This window comes from Amaranthus tricolor, chromosome 5 (genome assembly GCF_026212465.1).
Source record: "Amaranthus tricolor cultivar Red isolate AtriRed21 chromosome 5, ASM2621246v1, whole genome shotgun sequence".
Lineage (NCBI taxonomy): Eukaryota > Viridiplantae > Streptophyta > Magnoliopsida > Caryophyllales > Amaranthaceae > Amaranthus > Amaranthus tricolor.
Genome location: NC_080051.1, coordinates 11444587 through 11468619, shown reverse-complemented (window position 1 = coordinate 11468619; position 24033 = coordinate 11444587). Strand labels below are relative to the sequence as shown.

General features: G+C 35.7%; 1 protein-coding gene across 1 annotated transcript; it reads right to left on the bottom strand.

Annotated features, from left to right (window-relative positions):
• Positions 1 to 17720: 17720 nt before the first annotated feature.
• Positions 17721 to 19203, bottom strand: LOC130813420 (uncharacterized). The gene is made up of 4 exons (XM_057679254.1): positions 19090 to 19203; positions 18617 to 18805; positions 18257 to 18502; positions 17721 to 18038 (listed from the first exon to the last, which is right to left on the bottom strand). Exons 1-4 carry the CDS (start codon positions 19201 to 19203, stop codon positions 17721 to 17723), a joined length of 867 nt encoding a protein of 288 aa, XP_057535237.1.
• Positions 19204 to 24033: the final 4830 nt, after the last annotated feature.

Below are 24033 nucleotides of genomic sequence, written 5' to 3'. Positions count from 1 at the left end.
TTATCATTATTTAAGAGAGTTGAGTCTTCAATAAGCATCATAATAAAATATTGAATTTAATTTTATAAGTTCTTATATATTTAAAAAATATGTACCTTTACCACTGGCTCGGGAGTTGGCTCGGGATTTTGAGCAACAGAGTTCGTGTTTTCGGTGTTGGATTTTGCCCTTTGAGGTAGTAATGGGCTGGGGTGCTACGGGGGTAATGGGCTCGGGTGTTGGCTCGACGGAAGTATTAGGATCTCCATGTTGACTTTTCTGAATCTCGACAATCAGATTTCCCAAGTCTACAGTGGGTGCTCCCATCTTCTGCAACACGAGTGCTAGTTTGGCGAGAACGTCCTTTGTAATTTCTGCTCTAAGGTTTCTACTTCGTCAGGTGGTATCGTTCGGGATTGAGTAGCAACACACTCTTTGCCGAATGCCTTCTTTAACCCCACGCGGACGCCTCCTTTTCTGACTACCTCCCTCTATGGTCTTTCCCTAAGTCCATATGCAATGCATCAATATTGCCTCTTGGGGTGAACTCCCCCGTAGCTTCTTTTTCCTTCCAGCCCATCTATTCAAATAAAAAGTGACATATATAACAATTAGTTTAAGTAAATCAAAGACAAAAAACACAAAAAAAATCAAGAATATACTTAATAATTTCAAAACTCACCACAGCATCAGCAACCTTCTTCATTCCTTGATCAGTAATGGTAAATTTACCACTTGCATCTCAGGGATGAAGTCCGCAATACCAATCTCGCACCTGATCTCCAGCAGGAGTATTCATGGATGTGGAGGTAGTCGTAGATGAGGTCGTGGCAGGACTTTGATTGTGGTATAAACCCGCATCCACCCACTCTTTTCGGGCCTTATCATACGTTTTTGGGCCCAAGCGATGGTAAAACTTCCTTTTGCTTGCTGATTTAGAAGCTTTACCATGCTTTTCCTAATTAATCAATAGAAATCAAATGTTGTATATTAGTTTAATGATTGAATCAAAAGAATTAAATTTAAATCAAAAGCTATAATATAATATTAAATACTTATAACTTCAATAGGAGTTGTTCTTTTGGCAATAAAAGCCTCCAATTCATTCTTTAATATGTGACCCCATATTTTATAAGGCATCTTTGAAGGTGATTGCTCTCCACCTTCGTTTCCACCGTTGTTTCCCAATTTGACCTTTTTGGTCTTACGGGCACTCTTCTTGGTGATCCAGCCAGTTACTAGGCTGGATTTGAAATCTCTGAATCTTTTAGCAACAGCTGAAAGAAACACATTCTTCTTTTCCTCATCGTTCTCGATGTGAAAAGGATTCTACAAAAGAAAAGTTATATTTATTACTGTCAATTAAATTAATTTTAAAATGAAACTAAATGAATAAAAATAGTAAAGTTATTGCTTACCACAGTATCATCCCATAGAGAGTTCTTCAAACCCTCTGGAACCTCGTTCCATGCATACAATATCGAAATCTTGCGAATACATAGGCCCACTTGTTTTCCATATTGCCTACGCCATTCTCCACAGAGTTGACCCAATGCATTGTATTCCAAATGCATGGGTTCTGTGACTTTGAGGGTTTTCGTAAGACCTTGCCCTTTTCTTTTCTTAGTAGTGGGAGCATCCGTTGGTGGGGCGTCTTCAGTGTCATAATCATTATTAAGTGGTGGAGCATCTTAAGCCATACGCTCGTATCTAACAATTTGGTCCTCTTTGGTGTCATAACTATGATGCTTATTATCCGAGGTCTCAATCTCGAGGACAATTTTGTCTCAGAAAAGATGCATTCTATATGAGTACCTGAATGAGTATGAATAGAAATATAATAGAACATAGGAACGTAAATTCAATTCTAACCATTTCAACACAATAATATATACCAAATAGTGTTGTGTGCAAATTTCATGCAAAACAATACTTATTTCTTTGTAAACTCCCTCCTCACCATGCCAAACCCAAACATGATATTGAGGCCTAAACCCACGTCGAAGTATGTGCTCCCTAAGGATATCAACACTATCTACCTTTGATACATTGCCGAACTTGACACACGGGCAATAAAAACCAACTCCCCCCGTCCTAACTTGATGTTCAACAGAAATACTACAAAATTCTAATACGCTGTCAATAAATTCTGACGATTCAATGCTTCCATACATCCAAGAACGAGCTTTTGTCATCCTAATTTCGAGCAAAATTAATACACATAAATGAAAATATATACTTAACCCTAATTAACTAACTAAGTTATAATCACTCATTTAACCCTAATTAACCATAATAATATTATGTATATTCTAATAACATTTATTCTAATAACCACATTCATTCAACCCTAATTAATCATAATAATATTATGTATATTCTAATCAACAAACTAATTACATAAACTAGATAAAATGTAAAACTTTTAAATAACAACCACATTCATAAATAAAATCATATTCTTAAATAAAATCAACATTTATAGTTACAAACACAAACATATAAAAAATATAACTTAGAACAAATACACTAAGAATATACAAGTCGAAAACACAAACATTTCAAATTCTTAAATTCGTGCGTTTGTATGGACCAAAATTAGAACAAATAAAAATAAATTACAATGAGAAATTACCTTTAAAAAACTCAGCCCTAATTCGTGCGTTTGGTTTCAACAAATTTATGGGTATTGAAGAAGGTTGAAGAAGTACAAATTCGTGGGTTTTGTTCAAGGGTTTTGAAGAAAGTTTGAAAGTGAAGATAGTAATGGCAGACAACAATGTATTCACGAAACTTAATGAAGACAATAAAGAAGGTGAAGAACGACGAAGTAGCAGTGCAATGAAGAACGAAGACTAATGAAGACAATGAAGAATGAATACAACAATATGTAGCAGAGGGTTTTTTGTGGGTTTAGAGAAGAATGAATACAACAGTAATGAAGACTAATTCGTATTCACGAAGAATATAGAGGCGCATAATTAAAAAAAATACACTTGTTTGCTGCGGGCACAGTAAAACCGCAGCAAATACCGACTTATTTGCGGCGGGTAGTGATGGCCACGGTCCGGGTTGGGCCGATTCCATCCGGTTCCGGTTCCATTTGGAACCTGATTCGAACGTTTTGGTTCCGGGCGGTTCCAAACGGCTCCTTGGCGGTTCATGAGGCGGTTCCGGCGGTTCCAACTCGCGGGTCGGACCATCGGTTCCATTTTTATTTTTCCTTTAAATAAAATATAAAAATACTATAATAATGCGGACGTACCTTTGATGATTACTTGATTATTAGCGAAATTCATTGCTTGTCGACGTTATTAAAATATTTACTAAAAAGAATAAAAAAAATAAATTAAGAAACGATAAAGATGATTAATAAAAAAAGAGGGAGAAAATGGACTTGAACCTAGTACCCGATGGAATACTAAGCTGTCTACGTATCCCGAAGTAATCAAAGCCCACGTAGTTATTTGTCATACCTTTTATTTGTAGTTGTTGAATGTTGATTGATCGTTGTCCGATTGATCCTATTCGTCCTCGTCATCATCATCTGGTTGGTTAGATGCTTCCGCTGACTCTCCTCCTGACGATGATGCAGATGTATCCATCATCATCCATGGATCATCATCGCCTCTATCATCATCGTTCTTGAGTCCTTGTGTTCAAAGCTCCGCTTGATCCCAATCTTTCTTGCAAACACATATTTGAATACTATGTGGGGCAAGATGAGATCTCTTTTCGTCTAAAACTCTTCTATCTGCACTAAAAGCATACTCCGACGCAATCGTAGAACCAGGAATTGCAAGGATATCCTTTGCAATTCTCAATAATATGGGAAATTTTATGGATTTTTCTTTCCACCATTCTAAAATATTATAGCTACCTTGGTCAATTTCAAAGTGATGTTTAAGATAATTATCTAAATCTAAATATAAAGTGGAGGGTGAAGAAGAAGATGATCCTAAAAAACTATCATCTTGGCTTATTATGTTAGCTATTTCGGAGTTATAATAAGTGGGATGTGCCGAGACGTTAGCATGCCTAGACGCATCGCGACTTGGGTTATATACACTAGCATAGTAATCATAAAGTTCTGCTAAAAGTTTTTTACAAGTTCCAACATAATTATGTATATCACTAAGCGGACGATCTAATGATTGGTAGTATAATCCAATTACTTTAGTAAGGACTTCTGTCTTAAAACATGGGTCTAAAATTGTCGCAATTCCATAAATAAAAGGAAAATCAGTAAAGTATGTCTTCCACTGGTCCATCATACCTGCAAGAATCGGCTTTAAATATGTGTTAGTATCATCATGCGAATGGTTAAGAAGATGATAAAAAATAGTAATACATTCACTTATTACTAAGTGGACGTTTGGTTCATATACATATTAAAAAATCTTAGTTGCGTGGTCATACGCTTCCCATGTATCATCACTTATATAGCTATTTGTATACTCACTATAAAGTTGTGTTATAACTGGACGATAAGCAATCGCCTTTTTTAATAAATCATGGGTTGAGCCCCAACGTGTAGGAGTATCTAATGACCAATACACTTTTTTAGTTGATAATGGTCACATAATTGCTTATATCTTCTCTTTACCTGTCCAACTCTAAGCCATTTCACTATGTCTCTAATGGGATCTAATAAATCACTTAATTGTTTAATACCTGCTTGGCAAGATAAGTTTACTATATGAGCAAAACAACGTACGTGTAATAATCTACCCCCAAGGATAATACTAAAGGCAGATTCGTTATACAAAAGTTCGATGCATTTAACGATGGCGGTTGCATTATCGATAGAACAACAAAATATCTTATCTAACAAGTTCCATTCTTTACATATCTCTATTAATTTGTATTTTATGTTTTCACCCGTATGTCTTTCGAGCATTACCTCAAAAGAAATTATTCTTTTTTGAATAATCCAATTTAATCTATCCAATGTGCTATTACACACATAAAAGCTTCTAAATATGGGGGAGCAGACCAAATATCAATTGTTATGCTAACCCTACCATTAAAAGATTTAAACATTTCTACTAATCATGACGCATTGATTCATATAATTTAATAGTGCGTCGTTTAAGAGTGTTCCTAGGGATTGCTCTATATTGTGGTTGCAAAGTTTTTCTAGTGTAATGCTCGTATCACCCTACTTTCACCATGGTTAAATGGCAATTCATCACAAATTACATATTTAGAAAATTAATCAATCATATCATTACGATTATATTTAAAAGGCGTACCTCCGCTGGAAATGTCCCACTGTCGGCTTCCACAAATTTGACAAGTGCATAAGAAAACATCAGGATTGTCGGTTGGTTCTTTTGTAAAATACGACCACACATGTGAAGCAGCTCTACCACTAGGAGGTGGCATTGCCGGAAAAGGTTGTCTTACTAGTTCATCTTCATCTAAATTTAAATATAAAGACATACTCAAATAGCACAATATATAAATAAATAATAATTTAAAATTTAATCAATTTGAAGAATAAAAATTATAAAACTAACCGATAGTTTGGAAATTGACTCGTTTACCACTAGCTTGTCTTTGTTGTTGTAGTTGTTCTTCATGTGATCTCGTTGATGACTGTCGAGATCTATGTATCCCAATAGGGGTCGTTGGTTCCTCTTCTTGTTCTTCTTCTTCTTCTTCAATTTGTATTTCTCTTTCCACGTCTTCTGCATAATCGTACCCTTCTGGATACTTTGGTTCATAGTTATAATTACTAACCGAAGGTGTTGTTGATACCGACGGAGTTGAAGTGACCTTTCTTTTGGAGCTAGCACCTCCCAATGATTTTGCCACTTTAGTAACTTATTTAAAGGCTTTTTTCAAAAATGAAGACATGATAATATTGAAATAATAATGGAATTAAGAAATAAATAAATAATTAAAAGACTAATTATGTAATTAACTAAATTAAGAAATAACTAAAAGACTAATTATGTAATTAAGAGAATAATTGCATAATTAATTAATTAAGTAGAAAGAGTAAGTAGGGAGAGTAGGAGAAGAGATGAGTTGTGAATGAAAATGATTAAAAGTGATGTGTATTTGTAGTAAAAATTACAACGGCTAGTTAACGGCTACTTTTTGGACGGTTCCAAAGAACCGCTGGGCCGGTTCACCCGGCCTGTTCCGGTTTCGGTTCCAAGGAACCGTTAGCCGGTTCACCGGGTCAGGTTCCGGTTCCAAGGAACCGGTGGTCTGGGTGAACCGGCCCGCAGTTCTTAGGTCCGGTTCAAGTAGTTTTTTGGCGGTTTCACGGTTCCGACAACTTTTTTTTCGGCGGTTTCACGGTTCCGCGGTTCGGCCAGTTCGAAACCTGTCACGAACAGTTTCGGTTCCGGGACGGTTTCAAGCGGTTCAACACCGGTTCGGTTCTGGGTAACCCGCTCTGTGGCCATCACTAGCTTCGGGCATTATTGAAACTGCAGCATTTGATATATTTTTTTCAGTTTTTTTTGCTATTTAATGCTGCGTCTAAATAAAATTGCAGCAAATGATACGCAGCAGATACGTTTTTTTCCACTAGTGCTTGCTTACAACTTTTAAAATACTTAAAATAACATGACATTTTTTTAAAATTAAAACTAAACACTAAAAACATAAAAGGACCGACCCTAATAAATATAAAATAAAAACCGCAAACTAGGAGCTAAGAATTAAAATTCAGATTTGAACTTGACTATAGATGATCTTTGAAAGGTGGATTAAACGATTGCTTGTTGCATGAGGGTGTTGTGCCAACATTGAACTAGCATTGCAAATAAGATTGAGTGATGGCGTGATATAATCCACACAAAAGCTGCCCTTGTATGATGTTGTTGATGTCTTTGGATAAAACAAGCCATGAATAAAATTTCCTCCCAATTTTGAAATATCAGTGGACTTTGAATACTTTGATTTGCAACAAATAATTTTGTAAGAGATGAGATCATAGCACTTGTAACCGCGATGCGAAGACGGATATCCCAAAAAGACACATGGAGAGGAGCGAGGTTGTAATTTGTGGATTTTAGAGTAAGAGATGAAAGGAAAACAAAGACACCCAAAAACTCGGAGATATGTATAGGAAGGATATTTGTGGTAAAGTAAATGAGTGGGAGTGAGAGTACCAAGTAATTTACATGGGAGAATGTTGAGAAGATAAGTTGCGGTATTTAAGGCGTGAGGCCAAAAGTAAGGTGGAAGAGAAGCATGGCACAATAAGGTACGAATAGCATTATTAATGGAACATATTTTTCTTTTGGATTTTTCATTTTGAGAAGAAGTTTGAGGACAAGAAAAGCGAAGTGATATATCCCGAGTATTGCAAAAATGGTGAAAAAGTTTATTTTCAAATTCACCCCCATGATCACATTGAAAGGATTTTATATTAAGTTCAAATTAAGTATGCACATAAGCGGTAAAATTGACAAAAATATCACAAACTTGAGATTTGCGAAATAATGGAAAAGTCCATAAAAAATTAGTATAGTGATCAAGAAAAAGAACATAATATTTATAGTCCGATGGACTTGAAACAGTAGAAGTCCACAAATCACTATGAATAATCTCAAAAGGAAGAGTTCTCTTAAGCAAATAAGTAATAAAAGGCAATCTAATATGTTTACCCAAGGGACAAGAATGACAAACAAAAGAAGGATCTTTATTACATGTGATAGAACTAGAAGAGTACAAAACATTCAATATCACATTTCCCGGATGACGTACACGGAAATGCCAAAGACTAGTAGAACAAGCAGAAAAGCCGAAGATGTGGATGGTGAGAGAGAAGCTCATGTGCCGATTGGAAAGGATAAAGATCACCCGTGCTATTAAATCTCAGAAGGATGTTCCCCATGGCCAAATCCTTCACAGAAAAGCCAAAAGGATCAAATTTAACGGAAACCATATTATCATGAGTAAATTTACGGACAAAAATAAGGTTTTTAATAAGTTTAGGGGCATGTAAAACATTTTTGAGAGTGAGGGATTTTTTAGAAGAGGGACGGGAAATGTGCCTGTGACAATGAATTGGAATCATATTACCATTGCCAACAATAATTGCATTATTTAAATGATGCTTTAAAGAAGAATAATATAGTAAGTTACCTTGAGAATGAGTCATATGAGAAGTTGCACCCGTGTCTATGTAAAATTGCTCATCCGAAGAAGACAAAGAAAGAGTATGCATGGCTTGATCAATATCCGTAGGAACATAACCGATAGAAGAATTAGTCCCGGTGTACAAATTGTGTGCTAGACATGGGCAAGAAGCCCAGCAGAAGAGAGCATTATATGGCTTTGGAACAGTCCAAAGAGTAGTGGAAGATGGCCAAGGAGGCTGAGCCCAATTAGGGGAAGCCCATGATGGCCATGGAGCCTAATTTTAAAATTGAGAATGATGTGGGTCTGATGCTTGAAATTGGCGGCTGGGCCTTGAATGATGTTGCTGATTTTTGTGACGTGGCCCATGATAGCCACTACTGCTGGGTGGTCCATGGTGGTTGTCGCGGCTGCCTCGGCCACCATGACGATGGTTGCGGTGGCCACCACAGTGAGGAGGGGTATTAAAGGACTCAAAATTTTCCGAATTTTCCAAAGGTGAAGATTTGGGAATAGTAACAAGAGTCGAGTCATGAGGTGGAGAAAAACATTTGTTGTTTGAGTGTTTTTCCAATTCCAACATAGATCGGAGAGTGTCAAAAGATGGCACGAGATTCATATGTTGAACCAAGGATTGAAAAGTACGGTATTCGGAATTAAAAACATGAAGGACTTAAAGAGCCAAATGATTATCAGAGATGGTAGTGCCAAGATTATTGAGAGTAAGCACAAGATTTTGAAGTTCATTACAATAAGCCTTCACATTAGAGAAGCTAGAAAGGGAGAGTTCATTAAATTGGGATTCAAGATGAAGAATGCGGGAAGTCTTATTGTTTTGAAAATTATTCTCAAAGCGGTTCCAAGCATTAAGAGCACAATCATCGTGACGAACTATAGATTAGAGTAAGATCGGACTAAAAGTATCATATAGCCAAGTACGAACAATATCATCAAGACGTTGCCATTCCGAATCCTTAGCAACCGATGGTTTAGAGGAGTCATCGGGAGTAGAGCTGTTCATGGGCGGGCTGCCCGCCAGGCCCGGTCCGCCCGGCTCGAAAAACGGGCAGGCATGGACAGCGTTTTTTAAAAAAATTTAAGTTTGGACGGGTAGTACCCACCCGCCAAGATAAATGGGCGGGTAGCAACACTAAAAAAATACCCGCGGATATACCCGCCCGCCCGCTTAGTTTAATATATATTAAATTTTTAATAATCAATTATATTAAGTTACCCAAAAGAAAAAAAATAAAAATAAATAAAAAAGGAAGTAAGGAACCGCCTCTTTTAATATTTTAAGTTACCCTAAAATTTCAAAACCTGCTTTTCAGTTCTTGCCTTCTTAATTAATTTCAAAATTTCAAAATCGGCTTCACAGTTCTTCATTCCTCCCTCACGGCTTCACAGTTCCATTCTCCAATCTCCATTAAAGCTTCCCGGCGATTGGCGCCTGTTGCGGTAGTCCTCCAGAACTGCGACTGTCTCAGGTAGTATTTCCGTAATTCTCCAACTTTATATTTTGTATTATATTTTTGATATTTATGTAATAAATACCCGCCTACCCGCGGGTCCCGCCCGCTTTCAAAATGGGCGGGTAGCGACAAAAAATTATGCCCTCAAATGCGGGCGCGGTTTTGTATATTTGTGCTCGCGGGTAGATTTTATAGCAAATACCCGGTCCGCTACCCGCCCAAGCCCGCCCATGAACTGCTCTAATCGGGAGTAATATGAGAGTCCACAAGGTAAGCATGACAATGAAGCTTGGAAAAAGTGACCCAAGTGTTAAATTTTGTGCCTTCTTCATCAAGTGGGATGGGTACACAAGTCATAATGTTAGTTAGCAAAGTAATGGGATGCATTTTGGATGAAGAAGCCATGGAAAGAAGGAAAAAAGAAGTAGAAAAGGGTGGCAGCAACCTTGCAAGGTGGTGGGTTGGTTGGTTGGGGAAGAAAAACCTAGGCAAATGATACCATATTAGAATAAATACATGATATAAATCATAGTTTTTGGAAACATTTAGGCATGGCCACGGTCCGGGTTGGGCCAGTTCCGTTCCGGTTCCGGTTCCATTTGGAACCTATTGCGAACGGTTCCTTGGCGGTTCATGAGGCGGTTCCGGCGGTTCCAACTCGCGGGACGGGCGGGTCGGACCATCGATTCCATTTTTATTTTTCCTTTAAATATTTATATAATATAAAAATACTATAATATTGAGGACGTACCTTTGATAATTACTTAATTATTAGCGAAATTCATTGCTTGTCAAGTTGTCATCGTTATTAAAATAATTACTAAAAAGAATGAAAAAATAAATTAATAAGAAACGAATCAACGATAATGTCGATAAATATGATTAATAAAAAAAAGAGGGAGAAAATGGACTTGAACCTAGTACCCGATGGAATACTAAGCTGCCTACGTATCCCAAAGGAATCAAAACCCACGTAGTTCTTTGTCATACCTTATATTTGTAATTGTTGAATGTTGATTATCGTTGTCCGATGGATCCTATTCGTCTTCTTCATCATCATCTGGTTGGTTAGATGCTTCCGCTGACTCTCCTCCTGACGATGATGCAGATGTATTCATCATCATCCATGGATCATCATCATCGCCTTGATCATCATCATTCCTTAGTCCTTGTGTTCAAATCTCCGCTTGATCCCAATCTTTCTTGCAAACACGTATTTGAATACTATGTGGAGCAAGACGAGATCTCTTTTAGTCTAAAACTCTTCTACCTGCACTAAAAGCAGACTCCGATGCAATCGTAGAAGCAGCAATTACAAAGATATCCTTTGCAATTCTCGATAATATTAGAAATTTTATAGATTTTTCTTTCCACCACTCTAAAATATTATAGCTACCTTGGTCAATTTCAAAGTGATGTTTAAGATAATTATCTAATTTTAAATATGCAGTGGAGGGTGAAGAAGAAGTTGATCCTACAAAACTATCATCTTGGCTCATTATATTAGCTATTACGAAATTATAATAAGAGGGACGTGCCGAGACGCTAGCACGCCTAGACGTATCGCGTTTTGGGTTATATACACTAGCATAGTAATCATAAAGTTCTGCTAAAAGTTTTTTACAAGTTCCAACATAATTATGTACATCACTAGGCGGGCGATCTAATGATTGGTAGTAAAATCCAATTACTTTAGTAAGGACTTCTGTCTTAAAACATGGGTCTAAAATGGTTGCAATTCCATAAATAAAAGAAAAATCGGTAAAATATGTGTTCCACTTATCCATCATATCTGCAAGAATCGGCTTTAAATATGGGTTAGTATCATCATGCGTAAGTTTAAGAAGATGATAAAAAATAGTAATACACTCACTTATTACTAAGTGGACGTTTGGTTCGTAAACATATGAAAAAATCTTTGTTGCGTGGTCATACGCTTCTAATATTTTATGTACACCTATAGCTAGTTCCCATGTGTCATCAGTTATATAGCTATCTGTATACTCACTATAAAGTTGTGTTATAACTGGACGATAAGCAATCGCTTTTCTTAATAAATCGTTGGTTGAGCCCCAACGTGTAGGAGTATCTAATGACCAATACAGTTTTTTTAGTTGATAATGGTCACATAATTGCTTATATCGTCTCTTTATCTATCCAATTCTAAGCCACTTCACTATGTCTCTAATTGGATCTAATAAATCACTTAATTGTTTTATACCTGCTTGGCAAGATAAGTTTACTATATGAGCACAACAACATATGTGTAATAATCTACCCCCAACGATAAAACTAAATGCAGGTTCATTATACAAAAGTTTCATACATTTAATGTTAGCGGTTGCATTATCGGTAGAACAACAAAGTATCTTATCTAATAAGTTCCATTCTCTACATATCTCTACTAATCTGTATTTTATGTTTTCACTCGTATGTCTTTCGAGCATTGCCTCAAAAGCAATTATTATTTTTGAATAATCCAATTTTGATCAATCCAATGTGCTGTTACACACATATAAGATTCTAAATGTGGCGGAGCAGACCAAATATCAGTTGTTATGCTAACCCTACCATTAAAAGATTTAAACATTTCTACTAATTCATAGCGCATTGATTCATATAATTTAACTGTGCGTCGTTTAAGAGTGCTCCTAGGGATTGCTTTATATTGTGGTTGCAAAGTTTTTCTAGTGTAACGCTCGTATGCCCTACTTTCACCATGGTTAAATGGCAATTCCTCACAAATTACATACTTAGAAAATTCATCAATCATATCATTACGATTATATTTGAAAGGCATACCTGTTCTGGGAATATCCCACTGTCGGCTTCCACTTGTGGTCCCGCTGCCGCTTGCTGCATGAGTTTCTTTTGTGATTCCATGCTTCTTTGCCAAATGTTTGTTAAAAAATCCCGTGCCACCACCTAACACGTATTCACAAAACACATTAAATAAATTTTTATAAAATATGAATATATAATGTATGTATAAAAAATTGAAAAAGTATTTAACTCTGGCGAAATTATATGAAATTAAGGGCTTTACTCCTTGACTTTCACAAATTTGACAAGTGCATAAGAAAACATTTGGATTGTTGGTTGGTTCTTTTGTAAAATACGACCACACATGTGAAACAGCTCTACCACTAGGAGGTGGCATTACCGGAAAAGGTTGTCTTACAGGTTCATCTTCATCTAAATTTAAATATAAAGACATACTCAAATACCATAATATATAAATAAATAATAATTTAAAATTTAATCAATTTGAAGAATAAAATTATAAAACTAACCGATAGTTTGAAAATTGACTCGTTTACTGCGAGCTTGTCTTTGTTGTCGCTGTTGTTGTAGTTGTTCTTCATGTGATCTTGTTGATGACTGTCGAGAAATATGTATCCCAATAGGGGTTGTTGGTTCCTCTTCTTGTTCTTCTTCTTCATCAATTTGTATTTCTCTTTCCACTTCTTCTACATAATTGTGTAATTCTTGGTCGTACCCTTCTGGATAATTTGGTTCATAATTATAATTACTAATCGAAGGTGTTGTTGACACCGACGGAGTTGAAATGACCTTCCTTTTGGAGCTAGAACCTCCCAATGATTTTGCCACTTTAGAAACCTTTTTAGAGGCTTTATTCAAAAAAGAAGACATGATTGATAATTTTAAAATAATAATAGAATTAAGAAATAAATAATTAATTAATAGACTAATTATGTAATTAACTAAATTAAGAAATAATTAAAAGACTAATTATGTAATTAACTAAATTAAGAAATAATTAAAAGACTAATTATGTAATTAAGAGAATAATTACGTAATTAAGAGAATAATTACGTAATTAAGTAATTAAGTAGAGAGAGTAAGTAGAGAGAGTAGGAGAAGAGGTGAGTTGTGAATGAAAATGATTGAAAGTGATGGGTATTTATAGAAAAATCCCCAACGGCTATAAACAGCTAGTTCAACGGCTAGATTCACGGTTCCGGTTCCATGGGACCGCTGGGCCGGTTCACCCGGACCGGTCCCGGTTCCGGTTTCGGTTCCGGTTTCGATTTCGGTTCCATGGAATCGTTGGGCAGGTTCACCGGGACCGGTCCCGGTTCCGGTTCCATGGAACCGTAGGACCGGTTTCGGTTCCAACCCGCGGTTCTTAGGTCCAGTTCATGCGGTTTTTTTCCGGCGGTTTCACGGTTCCGGCAACTTTTTTTCCGGCGGTTCGGGCCGGTTCGGAACCTGTCACGAACGGTTCCGGTTCTGGATCCGGTTCTAAGCGGTTCGGCACCGGTTCAGTTCCGGGTAACCCGCTCCGTGGCCATCCCTAGAAACAATATAATAATACAATAATTACCAAACTAAGAATATTTACACAATAATTAAATATTCTATTCTAACATATAAAGGATTTAGATACCTCTTTTAATAATCTAAAAATTCTTATTCTTCAACGTTGTCTCACAAGTGAGGAGCACGAAAATACAATCAAACAAAAACGTAAATCTGTAAAACAAAAACAAAAATTGTTTCGGAATAAATGCAAAGCAAAACGCACAAAACCAAAAAGCAAAAACCTAAATCTATAAAAAAAAAAAAAAAAGAGGTCAAGAAAATCAACAAAAAATATAAATATGGATTTGTAAGAATTGTTTCGAATCCTATGAAATCAGTAAGATTAATCTTGTGAAATCATCATGTTCTTGGATTAAGGTTACTATGTGTTTGAAGAAGGTCACTATATTGTTTAAACTTAGTAGATTTGTAAGTTGAAAAGTACTGTAAAATCAGAAAACAAGATAAAATGTGGGCAGATTTTCTTAATGTATATAAGACGCTGTGACGTGTTAGGAACACTGTCTTAGAAGCTTTAACACAGCGATCTCTCTTAATGTGCACTCAAAAAGAGAGATTAGAAACTCACAATATACTCAGAACAGTTTTTAGGGAAACAGAAGATTACAGAAAAGAAGAGGAAGAAAGTGTTTTTCTCTATATATCAAAAGCCACGAAAACCAGCAATTTAAAGAAAAAGAAGTTGTAACTGCTGGAGGAAATTAAGCCACGAATTAAAGTCGTGGAGGAAATCAAGCGGCAATTACAAGACGAAGTCAAACGACGTTGTGGGCTTCGTAACTAATAAATCTCATAAAACTGGAACGTCGGTTACAACTTGGCCCAAGAAGTAAGCACACCACACCGCGCACATGTCACGATCCGACCGGACAGTAGCGGCGCGCGCGTGGGGATGCCCCTTTCTAGCCCACAACAAAGAGGAAAGCATATCAAACATCAAAGTATATACACACACTTATAAACCAAGCAAAACTCACTTCTCCCACCAATGTGGGACAAAATCCCTTTTTTCCAATATGTAAAACAAGTAAAGCATCCTTATCCCACCAATGTGGGACAAAGAGTTTTCCTCTACAAGAATTCCTTACCATTATTTCCAACAATCCCCCACAAATGCAGAGGAAAAAGTTTGTAAATAAAACACCTGTTCTGAGCATTTCAAAAGGTTTGATATTTAGGTACCGGTGTCTTTCGATTGAACCAATACATAGTGAAGGTTAGGCAACTCCTTTGTTAAGTGAGTGAACGAATCTAGAACTCACTCAACTCAAAAGTTAAATCCTAATGACACATATCTTACCTTAATACATTGTGAGTTCCGCTATAAAAATTAACCATTAAAATTGACCTTCGTACTTGGGATGCTCATGAGTGCCTTAGAAAGACTGCCCATGTCTTTCATAGAAGGTGGTCAAACCTTCACACCCACGTAGGTGATTTCATCAAGTCTATCACATAGACCACCCAGACCCTGGGATATAAAATCATTAAGAGCCTATGCTCAACCTCACATTATCACAGCGGTGAATTCATCAAGTCCGTCTCACTAGGACCACCCAAATCTGGGCTATGAATTCATTAAAAGCTAAAAGCTTAACCTCATCAAATGTACAAGTCATAGGAATGGGAAGTGTACAATTATGAGTCTTTCCATGGCTTCGTTAGTCCACATGAATCCTTGTGTGAACAAGGTCGGGTATTCACCATGAATTCCTCAACTAACGGGCTTAAGCCCCATTCCCGTCGACGTATCAAGGACAAGTCTCCTATTTAGTCCTTTGGTTAATGGATCTGCTAGATTCCTCTCTGATCTTACATATTCCATAGTGATAACACCACTTGCTATCAAAGTTCTCACAGACTCATGTCTCACATGAATGTGCCTCTTTTTGCCATTATAAGCACTGTTTTTGGCAACACAAATAGCAGCCTGTGAATCATGATGTAAATAAATAGTAAGGGCATTCCAATGTTCTTTATTAGGGTTATGGGTATACCGACTAAGTCTACTGACTGCATAAGCTATGTCAGGTAGAGTGCAGTTCATAAGAAACATTAAACTCTCAATTATTTTAGCATACTCAGTTTGTGACACACTATTACCATTGTGCTTTTTCAAATGAGTGCTAGCATCATAAGGAGTTTTAACAGGTACAACATCATAATTGTTAAATTTCTTCAACACTTTTTCCACATAATGAGATTGAGACAAAGAGAAACCATTAATAGTTTTGGTAACTTTAATACCTAAAATCACATCAGTTTCACCTAAGTCTTTCATCTCAAACTGAGAGGAAAGAAAATTTTTTGTTTCATTTATAACATCAATATGTGTACCGAAAATCAACATGTCATCAACATATAGGCATGCAATTACACAACCAGATCCAAACATTTTTTAGTATACACAAGTATCAGCACGTTTTGCTGTAAACCCAAAACTAAGGATTGTTTTATGAAACTTTTCATACCACTGTTTTGGAGCTTGTTTTAACCCATACAAGGATTTCTTTAACTTACACACTTTATGTTCCTGTCCGGGAACCACAAAACCTGGAGGTTGTACCATATAAATTTCCTCCTCTAAGTCGTCATTTAAAAAAGCAGTTTTTACATCCATTTGATACACAATCAGATTATGGCTAGAAGCTAAAGCAAATAAGGTACGTATAGTGGCGATCTTAGTCACTGGTGAATAAGTGTAAAAGAAATCAACTCCAAATTTTTGTGTGAACCCCTTAATCACTAGTCTTGCCTTATACCTTTCCACGATACCATCAGTTCTAAGTTTTCTTTAAAAAATCCATTTACAACCAATGGCTTTACTACCTTTAGGCAAATCAACTAATTCCCATGTATTATTAGACATGATGGAGTCTCTTTCACTGTTAACAGCTTCCTTCCAAAAGCTAGCATCAATTGAACTCATGGCCTCTTCAAATGCTTTAGGCTCATCATCAAAGAAATGATAACATACAACAAGTTCATTTATTTCATCAACATCATTTAGTTCAGTTAAGAGAGTAGTCAAAAAATTAGGACCAAAACTAGTCTCAGTTCTACGTCTCTTACTTTTCCTAGGTTGTACAACATCATCATTTTGAACAACAAGAGAAGGAACAGGCATATAAGAGGATGAAGGAGCGGAAAAAATCACATCATGAGATACATTACTTCTCTTCAAAGGGAAAACATGCTGAATTCAGCATCTCTAGATTCACACATAGATTTATCATTTAAGCACATGAACCCATAGGCTGCACTATTTGCAGCATAACCAACAAATATAGCATCAAAGGTTTTAGGTCCAATATTTTCCCGTTTAAAAGAAGGTAAAGCAACTTTAGCAAGACACCCTCACACTTTCAAAAACTTAAGGTTAGGTACATGACCTTTCCACAATTCATAGGGAGTTTTATCGAGTTTTTTATGAGGTACTTTGTTCAACACATAAGAAGCTTAAAGAATGGCCTCCCCCCACATATTATCAGGCAAGCCAGAGCTAATCAATATAGCATTCATCATTTCCTTAAGGGTTCTATTTTTCCTTTCAACAATGCCATTTTGTTGGGGAGTATAGGGAGAAGAAAGTTCATGGATAATTCCATTTTTCTCACAAAGTTCTTTTAAGAAGGTTGTTCCATACTCTCCTCCTCTATCGGACCTAAGTCTTTTAATCATGAGGTCCAACTGATTCTCAACTTCTGCCTTGTAAATTAAAAACATGTTTTCTGCCTCATCTTTGGTTCTTAACAAGTACACCTTGGTGTATCTAGAATGGTCATCAACAAAGTTAATATAATAACGTTTACCGCCTCAACTTTCAATATTCTTAAAGTCAGCTAAATCCGAATGAACCAATTCAAGTAATTCAGTTTGTCTACTTAGAACAGGTTTGAATGGTTTCTTGCAGTGTTTAGCTTCAACACAGATTCCACATTTATGACCATTACAGACTAGACTAGCAATTAAAGACATTTTTTGCAATCGTTTCATGGAACCATAATTTACATGTCCTAATCTAGCATGCCAAAGATCAAAATTCTCAACAATATAAGCAGAAGTAGAAGCTTTATTGATGGAACCAGCAACAAATACAGTTTCTAAAATAAATAGCCCACCCGACAGGTATCCCTTCCCAACAAATTCCCCATTACGAGAAACACTAACTTATCGCCTTCAAAAACAAGTTTCACACCAGCCTTGTTAAGAAGTGCACTAGAAATTAAATTTCTACGAAGGGAAGGGAAATAAAGCACATTTTACAAAGACAAAGATTTTCCAGAATTTAATTTAAGAAGAATTTTCCCTTTACCGAGAACTTCGGAACTGCTAGAATTGCCAATGAACACCTGATCAGCTTTGGAAAATTCATGGAACTCGATAAAAAGGTCTTTTTCCGAACAGAAATGCTTGGTGGCTCCAGTTTCAACGACCCATTCGGCTTTGTTGCCCACAAGGTTGATTTCAGAAACTACGGCAGCAATGACATCATCAGATTCTTCAGCAATGTGGGCTTGGTTTTTGTTCTGGTCTGATTTCTGCCCGTTGTTGGATGCATCTTTGCGGTTGTAGCATTGCCATGCCTTGTGGCCTTGCTTTCCACAGACATAGCACCCACCATTACCCTTCTCTGATTTATTGTTTTTCTTAAAATGGTTATTTCTTTTCTTTTGAACTCCAAGCTATTTCTGGTTTTGGTTCCTTTTGACATTTGCAGCAACTTTGTTTTGTTTGTTAAACCTGTCATGTTTTGAAACAGAAGATTCCACAATGTTAGCTTTAACAGAAAGTTCATAAGGGGAAGAATCCTTATCCTTAAGGCGGTTGGCTTCTTCAATCTTCATATGACCGACTAGCTCCTCGAGTGACATATCCTTCTTCTTGTGTTTGGGATGATTCTGGTAGTTGGACCACGAATTAAAGTCGTGGAGGAAATCAAGCGGCAGTTACAAAACAAAGTCAAACGACGTTGTGGGCTTCGTAACTGATAGATCTCATAAAAACTGGAACGTCAGTTACAACTTGGCCCAAAAAGTAAGCACACCACACCACGCACGTGTCACGATTCGACCGGACGGCGGCGGCGCGCGCGTGGGGATGCCCCTTTCTAGCCCACAACAAAGAGGAAAGCATATCAAACATCAAAGTATAAACACACACTTATAAACCAAGCAAAACTCACTTCTCCCACCAATGTGGGACAAAATCCCTTTCTTCCAATATATAAAACAAGTAAAGCATCCTTATCCCACCAATGTGGGACAAAGAGTTTTCCTCCACAAGAATTCCTTACCATTATTTCCAACAAGATTAAAATTGTACGAAATTATATATACTAAATATATTAATAATACTATGTTCTTTAAAAGAGTTACTATATTGTCGTAGAAGGAGACTATTATTTCAATAATATGTTCATTGTCGCAATGTTTCTAAACTTGAATAAAAAGAGCATCATATCTTCCAAAAGCATTAACAATATCTTCTATAAGTATTTCTTCAAAGTATTTTTAAAAACATGTCACAAAACGTTCACGATACTAAATAGTATATATCACAAAACAGTTACTGATCTGTGCACTTTATACTATACTTTTATGCTCCCTTCCCTTGCATTTTTATGGCATTTTGATGTGTGATTTCGCATTTTCCATGTGATTTTACGCTTGGTTGGAGTTTTGTATGTCTTTGATTATTTCAAGCCATTTTACTCCACTCTTGTATTGGAAGCGGATCACTCCTGAGCATTAAAATGTGTGCTTCGAGATTTGGCAGAGTTCGAGACCGCATTACGACACTTTTGTGAGCTCACGGGCCCATTTGGACATGCTTTTAGTCCCGTTGGGTTTCGCTTGTACTTTTACCGCGTTCTCATGAAGAAAAGTAAGCACAAGATGATAGGCCCGGGCGGGTATTTTCATACCCGGGTGATTTCAAGCAAGAAATAAGAACGTAAGCATCCAAGCCTAGGACCCGGTCGGGTCAAGCTTAACCCGGCCGGGTTTGTCGGGTCTTGCTTAAAACCGGTCGGGTCCTGCACTTTCTATTCTCTGGAAAATTCTCAGCACACGGACCCGGTCGGGTCTTGCATAAACCCGGTCCGGTCTTCCAGAAACCCGGTCCGTTCTGTCAGAAACCCGGTCCGGTCCTGCTTTAATAACCGTTTTCCGTGCAGTTTTCTTATTTAATCACTAGGGAATGTAATAGAACGAGGAGGTTAATAATTTTTCTCAGTTTTTTTAGATACTTTTAATTCTTCACTTTGGGGAAGAAACTTTGTAACTTCATTTACTTTCGTTCGTCATTTGGTATTCGAATTCAAGTACTATTTCTTTATCCCTTTTCTTGTTATTATTTTTAATCATGTTTCCTTTAATGAATTCTTGTTTTGTTGCAATTAATATGTGTGAGTAGTTTCTTAATCTAGGGTTAGATGGAACCCTAGCCATGATTTTGATGATGAATTATTGAGTTCCAATCCCTTTTTGTTATGCATAATCCTTGTTCATGCTTGATCTCTTATGCTAGTTAACTTACGTTTTTCAATGGAAACTTTGGAAATTGTGGTTAACAATTTATTCTTCGTTAACGAAAGTTAGAGTTGAATGAATTGCCTTTTAGATCAAGGACTTGATAATCTTCATGAAAATAGATAGATTTGATTGTTGGATCTTATAGAATATTGTGCTCAATGTCATTATTATACTTGATTCCATGAAAATAGGTTTGATAGTATGGTAGTGAAGTTAATAGTCTTCGAAAGGAGTTATTAGTATTCTTAATGGTGTATTCGTCCTATTGAACTTGGTTATAATTGTTGTAAGGGTAGTAGGATCTCATTGTCATCATATCATGCTAGTGGGGAAGTTTATCTCTGGATATTTTAGTATCATCGATCTACCTTTCTAGTTTAATTGTTTGTGCTCTAGTTCTTTAGTTAGTCTAGATATATATTCTCCAAATTTGTGTGTTACCTAGGATCAATTGGTAGCCGGAAAATAATCACTTGCTTCATTGTTCCCTGTGGATTCGACCCTAACTGCTGCTATACTAGTTGCATATTAGGATTTGTTTGATAGTACATAAACGACCTATCAGTTACTATGTGTTTGAACAAAGCTATTATATCCTTGAAAATAATTTCCATTAATTATAATAAAAAGTCACCATTTTCTAGAAGAATGTTATAATATATTCGTGGAAGGTCACTATATTAATATTACTACTTATTACATGTATAACTTTTACTAGTGTTGTGCGAACTCCTTACAATACTAATTTTATATCACACTATGTCAAATCCGAACAATATTTACAATAGATTAAAGGTTCTAATATGGGATAGTTTTATATATCACATTTGGGATCTTATGAATATGAAAAGATTCTCTTAGATTAATTGTTACGGAGATAACTTTGTTTTTAGCTTGTTCATTATTACACGAATGACTTGTATGAAGAATTGTCAGGTTTTGCTATGTGGTTTGGACTGCAAGAATGTTTAGTTAGCAACTAACTTAGTTGTGCAAGTGCTGTTATTGTGTGCTTTGTGTTCTATCTTGACTAATTGCCTCAAGGGTGCGCTGCTACATGAATGCTACGTCAAAACGGGTAATCTTTGGTTTTTGGTACCGTATTAATGCAATATTGTAGAAATATTAGCATTAATGATGCTATATTTCTCATATATATTGTATCAAAGTTCTTAATGAGTCCAAATTAGATCACTAATGACAAAGATTGTCTATAAGAAACATATTGATTGTTTGTTGCTTTCCACTATGCCTTCAGAAGATGGTGCTCATGTTAAGACTTGTAGTTCAATGACTAGGAAAGTTAAGGCGCATTGTTGAGGTGATTAATGAGAAGTTAATACGTTAATATATAAAGTCACTATATGCATATTAGAATCACTATGAGTTCAAACAAGACACTATGACAAATATTGTCTATGAAAAATATTATTGTTTGTTTATATTATTTATTACTTTACACTAAGCCATAAGAAAAATGTGCTCATGCTATGACTTGTAGTTCAATGACTTGCAAAATTAAGTTGGGTGCAAAGCTATGTTTATCAATGAAATATTACCACGTTAATATATAATGTCACCATATGAATATAAAAAGCCACTATGATTAAAAAATAGGTTATTACGACATAAATTGTCTACGAGAAACAATTGGTTGTTTATTATTTTACACTAATCCTTTAGATGATTGTGCTCATGTTTTAGGGTGTTTTCAACAGGCTAGAGGCCCTTTTTCAGCCCTAATTCAATCCATTTTAATATGATGTTAGTAAATGTTGGGTTGAAAATAACCTTTCTATATTATGCAAGGGTTATATTTTGAAAGTTTTAAAGGGCTAAAAATGACATTTAATCTATTTTAACGTATGGGCTAAAATAAAGCTTTGATCTACTGTCTTTACCATAACATTATTTGCTGAATAAGAAATTCAATCACTTTATAAAATTCATTATTCATATATATCCTCCTAAAATTCCTATCAATCTAGACATTTCATCACTCCATAAACGAACTATTGTCATCTCTGAGTTTGTCTACGATCGAGTTGCTTTAAGGAGGCAGTTTGCGTCATTATTTCAAAATTCTTACTGTTTCTAAACACTCTATATAATTAGCATCATTCTCATGGAGATCAATACTATTTTAAATTCTTTTCTCGTTTGTTACAATATACATGGTGTAATTCAGTCAATCAGTCTTCTATATTGGTCACCATAAATTTCTTATTTATTATCATTATCGCTGAAGGCTCAAATAAAATGAATCGGGCCGAATTTAGCCTGGTTTTATAGAACAGTTTATTTTCATCTCATGTTTTACAAGGCTCAATCCAATCCATTTCATTTTTGATTGAGCCTAGCTCGGCCGCCCCTATCCAGCACATTGAATACCTCTAGTCACGCCTGGTAAACACATGCGGCTGGCCACATGGGGTTGGATGTTTTAAGTACATATTTAATAGGTATAAAATTGATGAATGTATATTTATCTTATTTATTAGAAAGGTAGAAAAAACTCAACTTAAATACAATTCATTTATCAAACGGTTGATGAACGGTTTATTAACATATGACCTAACCCATTTAATTCATATTACTATCACTAATTGTAATTGTCATCTTATATAATTTTTTTAATATTAATTTAAAAATGTTTCACTCTATAATAATTTTACGTTTTTTATTTTGTTTTGTAATTATGTTTGATAATAAATAATTTCTAGCTTATGAATTTCATGTGTTAATATTATCAAAATATAATTATTTTACATTTTTAGCTGTATTTCGCTTGAAAAAAATTTCACAGTGCCAATGTTTTAGATTTGTTTGGCCAGAGCTATAGGTTATTGTTTGTTGGTTTGAAGAGTTAAAAGTATTTTCGAATAAATCTGTTCAGCTTGTTATAGAGATGTTTGGTACAATTACGTTGTTGGTCATTAGCTCAGGGTTACAAGTATAACGGTCTGTTTGGTAAACGGTACTAAATGATGAGAATAGGAATGATTTAGTGTAAATTTTCATGATTTATTATGTTATTGCCATAGTAATGAAAGTTTGAGCATAAAACAAGTTTTTTCTTTATAATTTTTACCACCTAATACCACATGTTTTAAATAAGATTGTTGAAGGAGTATAATCATGACCACTAAACTTGTCAAGAGATATTCCTACTAACATAACACTAAATTTTCATTACCATTTCCACTATTTAATACCGATACAAACGAATCGTAAGGGTGCAAGACCAAAAGTGGGGCATAGCTCATAGAAAAAACTTAGAAAAATAACGCTTTAAAAATTGGTATTTAGGGGCTCATAATTTTATACATAATAATTATGACTCATAATTAATGTTTTGCCCCGTACCTTTTAAATCTCAAGGCCGGCCGCTAACACTAATTATAAGAGAAAAAGTAAATTAAAAAGCCAAAAACCAATAAAAATAGCACTCATATAAGAGTCTAATTATTGACAAATTCTTTATTAAGATGGTCTCATCGTGAGATGGCCTAATTTTGGCTGGCTCAATATTAACTTTAAAAAATCTGCACAAAAAATTAGTTTTAACTTACTTAATTTTTTTTTTTTAAAAA

What these genes read in the sequence shown, in the direction of transcription:
- LOC130813420 (XM_057679254.1), bottom strand. Translation starts at nt 19,203, where the DNA reads ATGGTAAGGAATTCTTGTGGAGGAAAACTCTTTGTCCCACATTGGTGG. An exon ending in GTCCCACATTGGTGGGAGAA is followed by an intron (nt 18,806 to 19,089) that starts GTGAGTTTTGCT and finishes TCCAACTACCAG; the next exon opens with AATCATCCCAAACACAAGAA. An exon ending in AATTTTCCAAAGCTGATCAG is followed by an intron (nt 18,039 to 18,256) that starts GTGTTCATTGGC and finishes TTTGTTGGGAAG; the next exon opens with GGATACCTGTCGGGTGGGCT.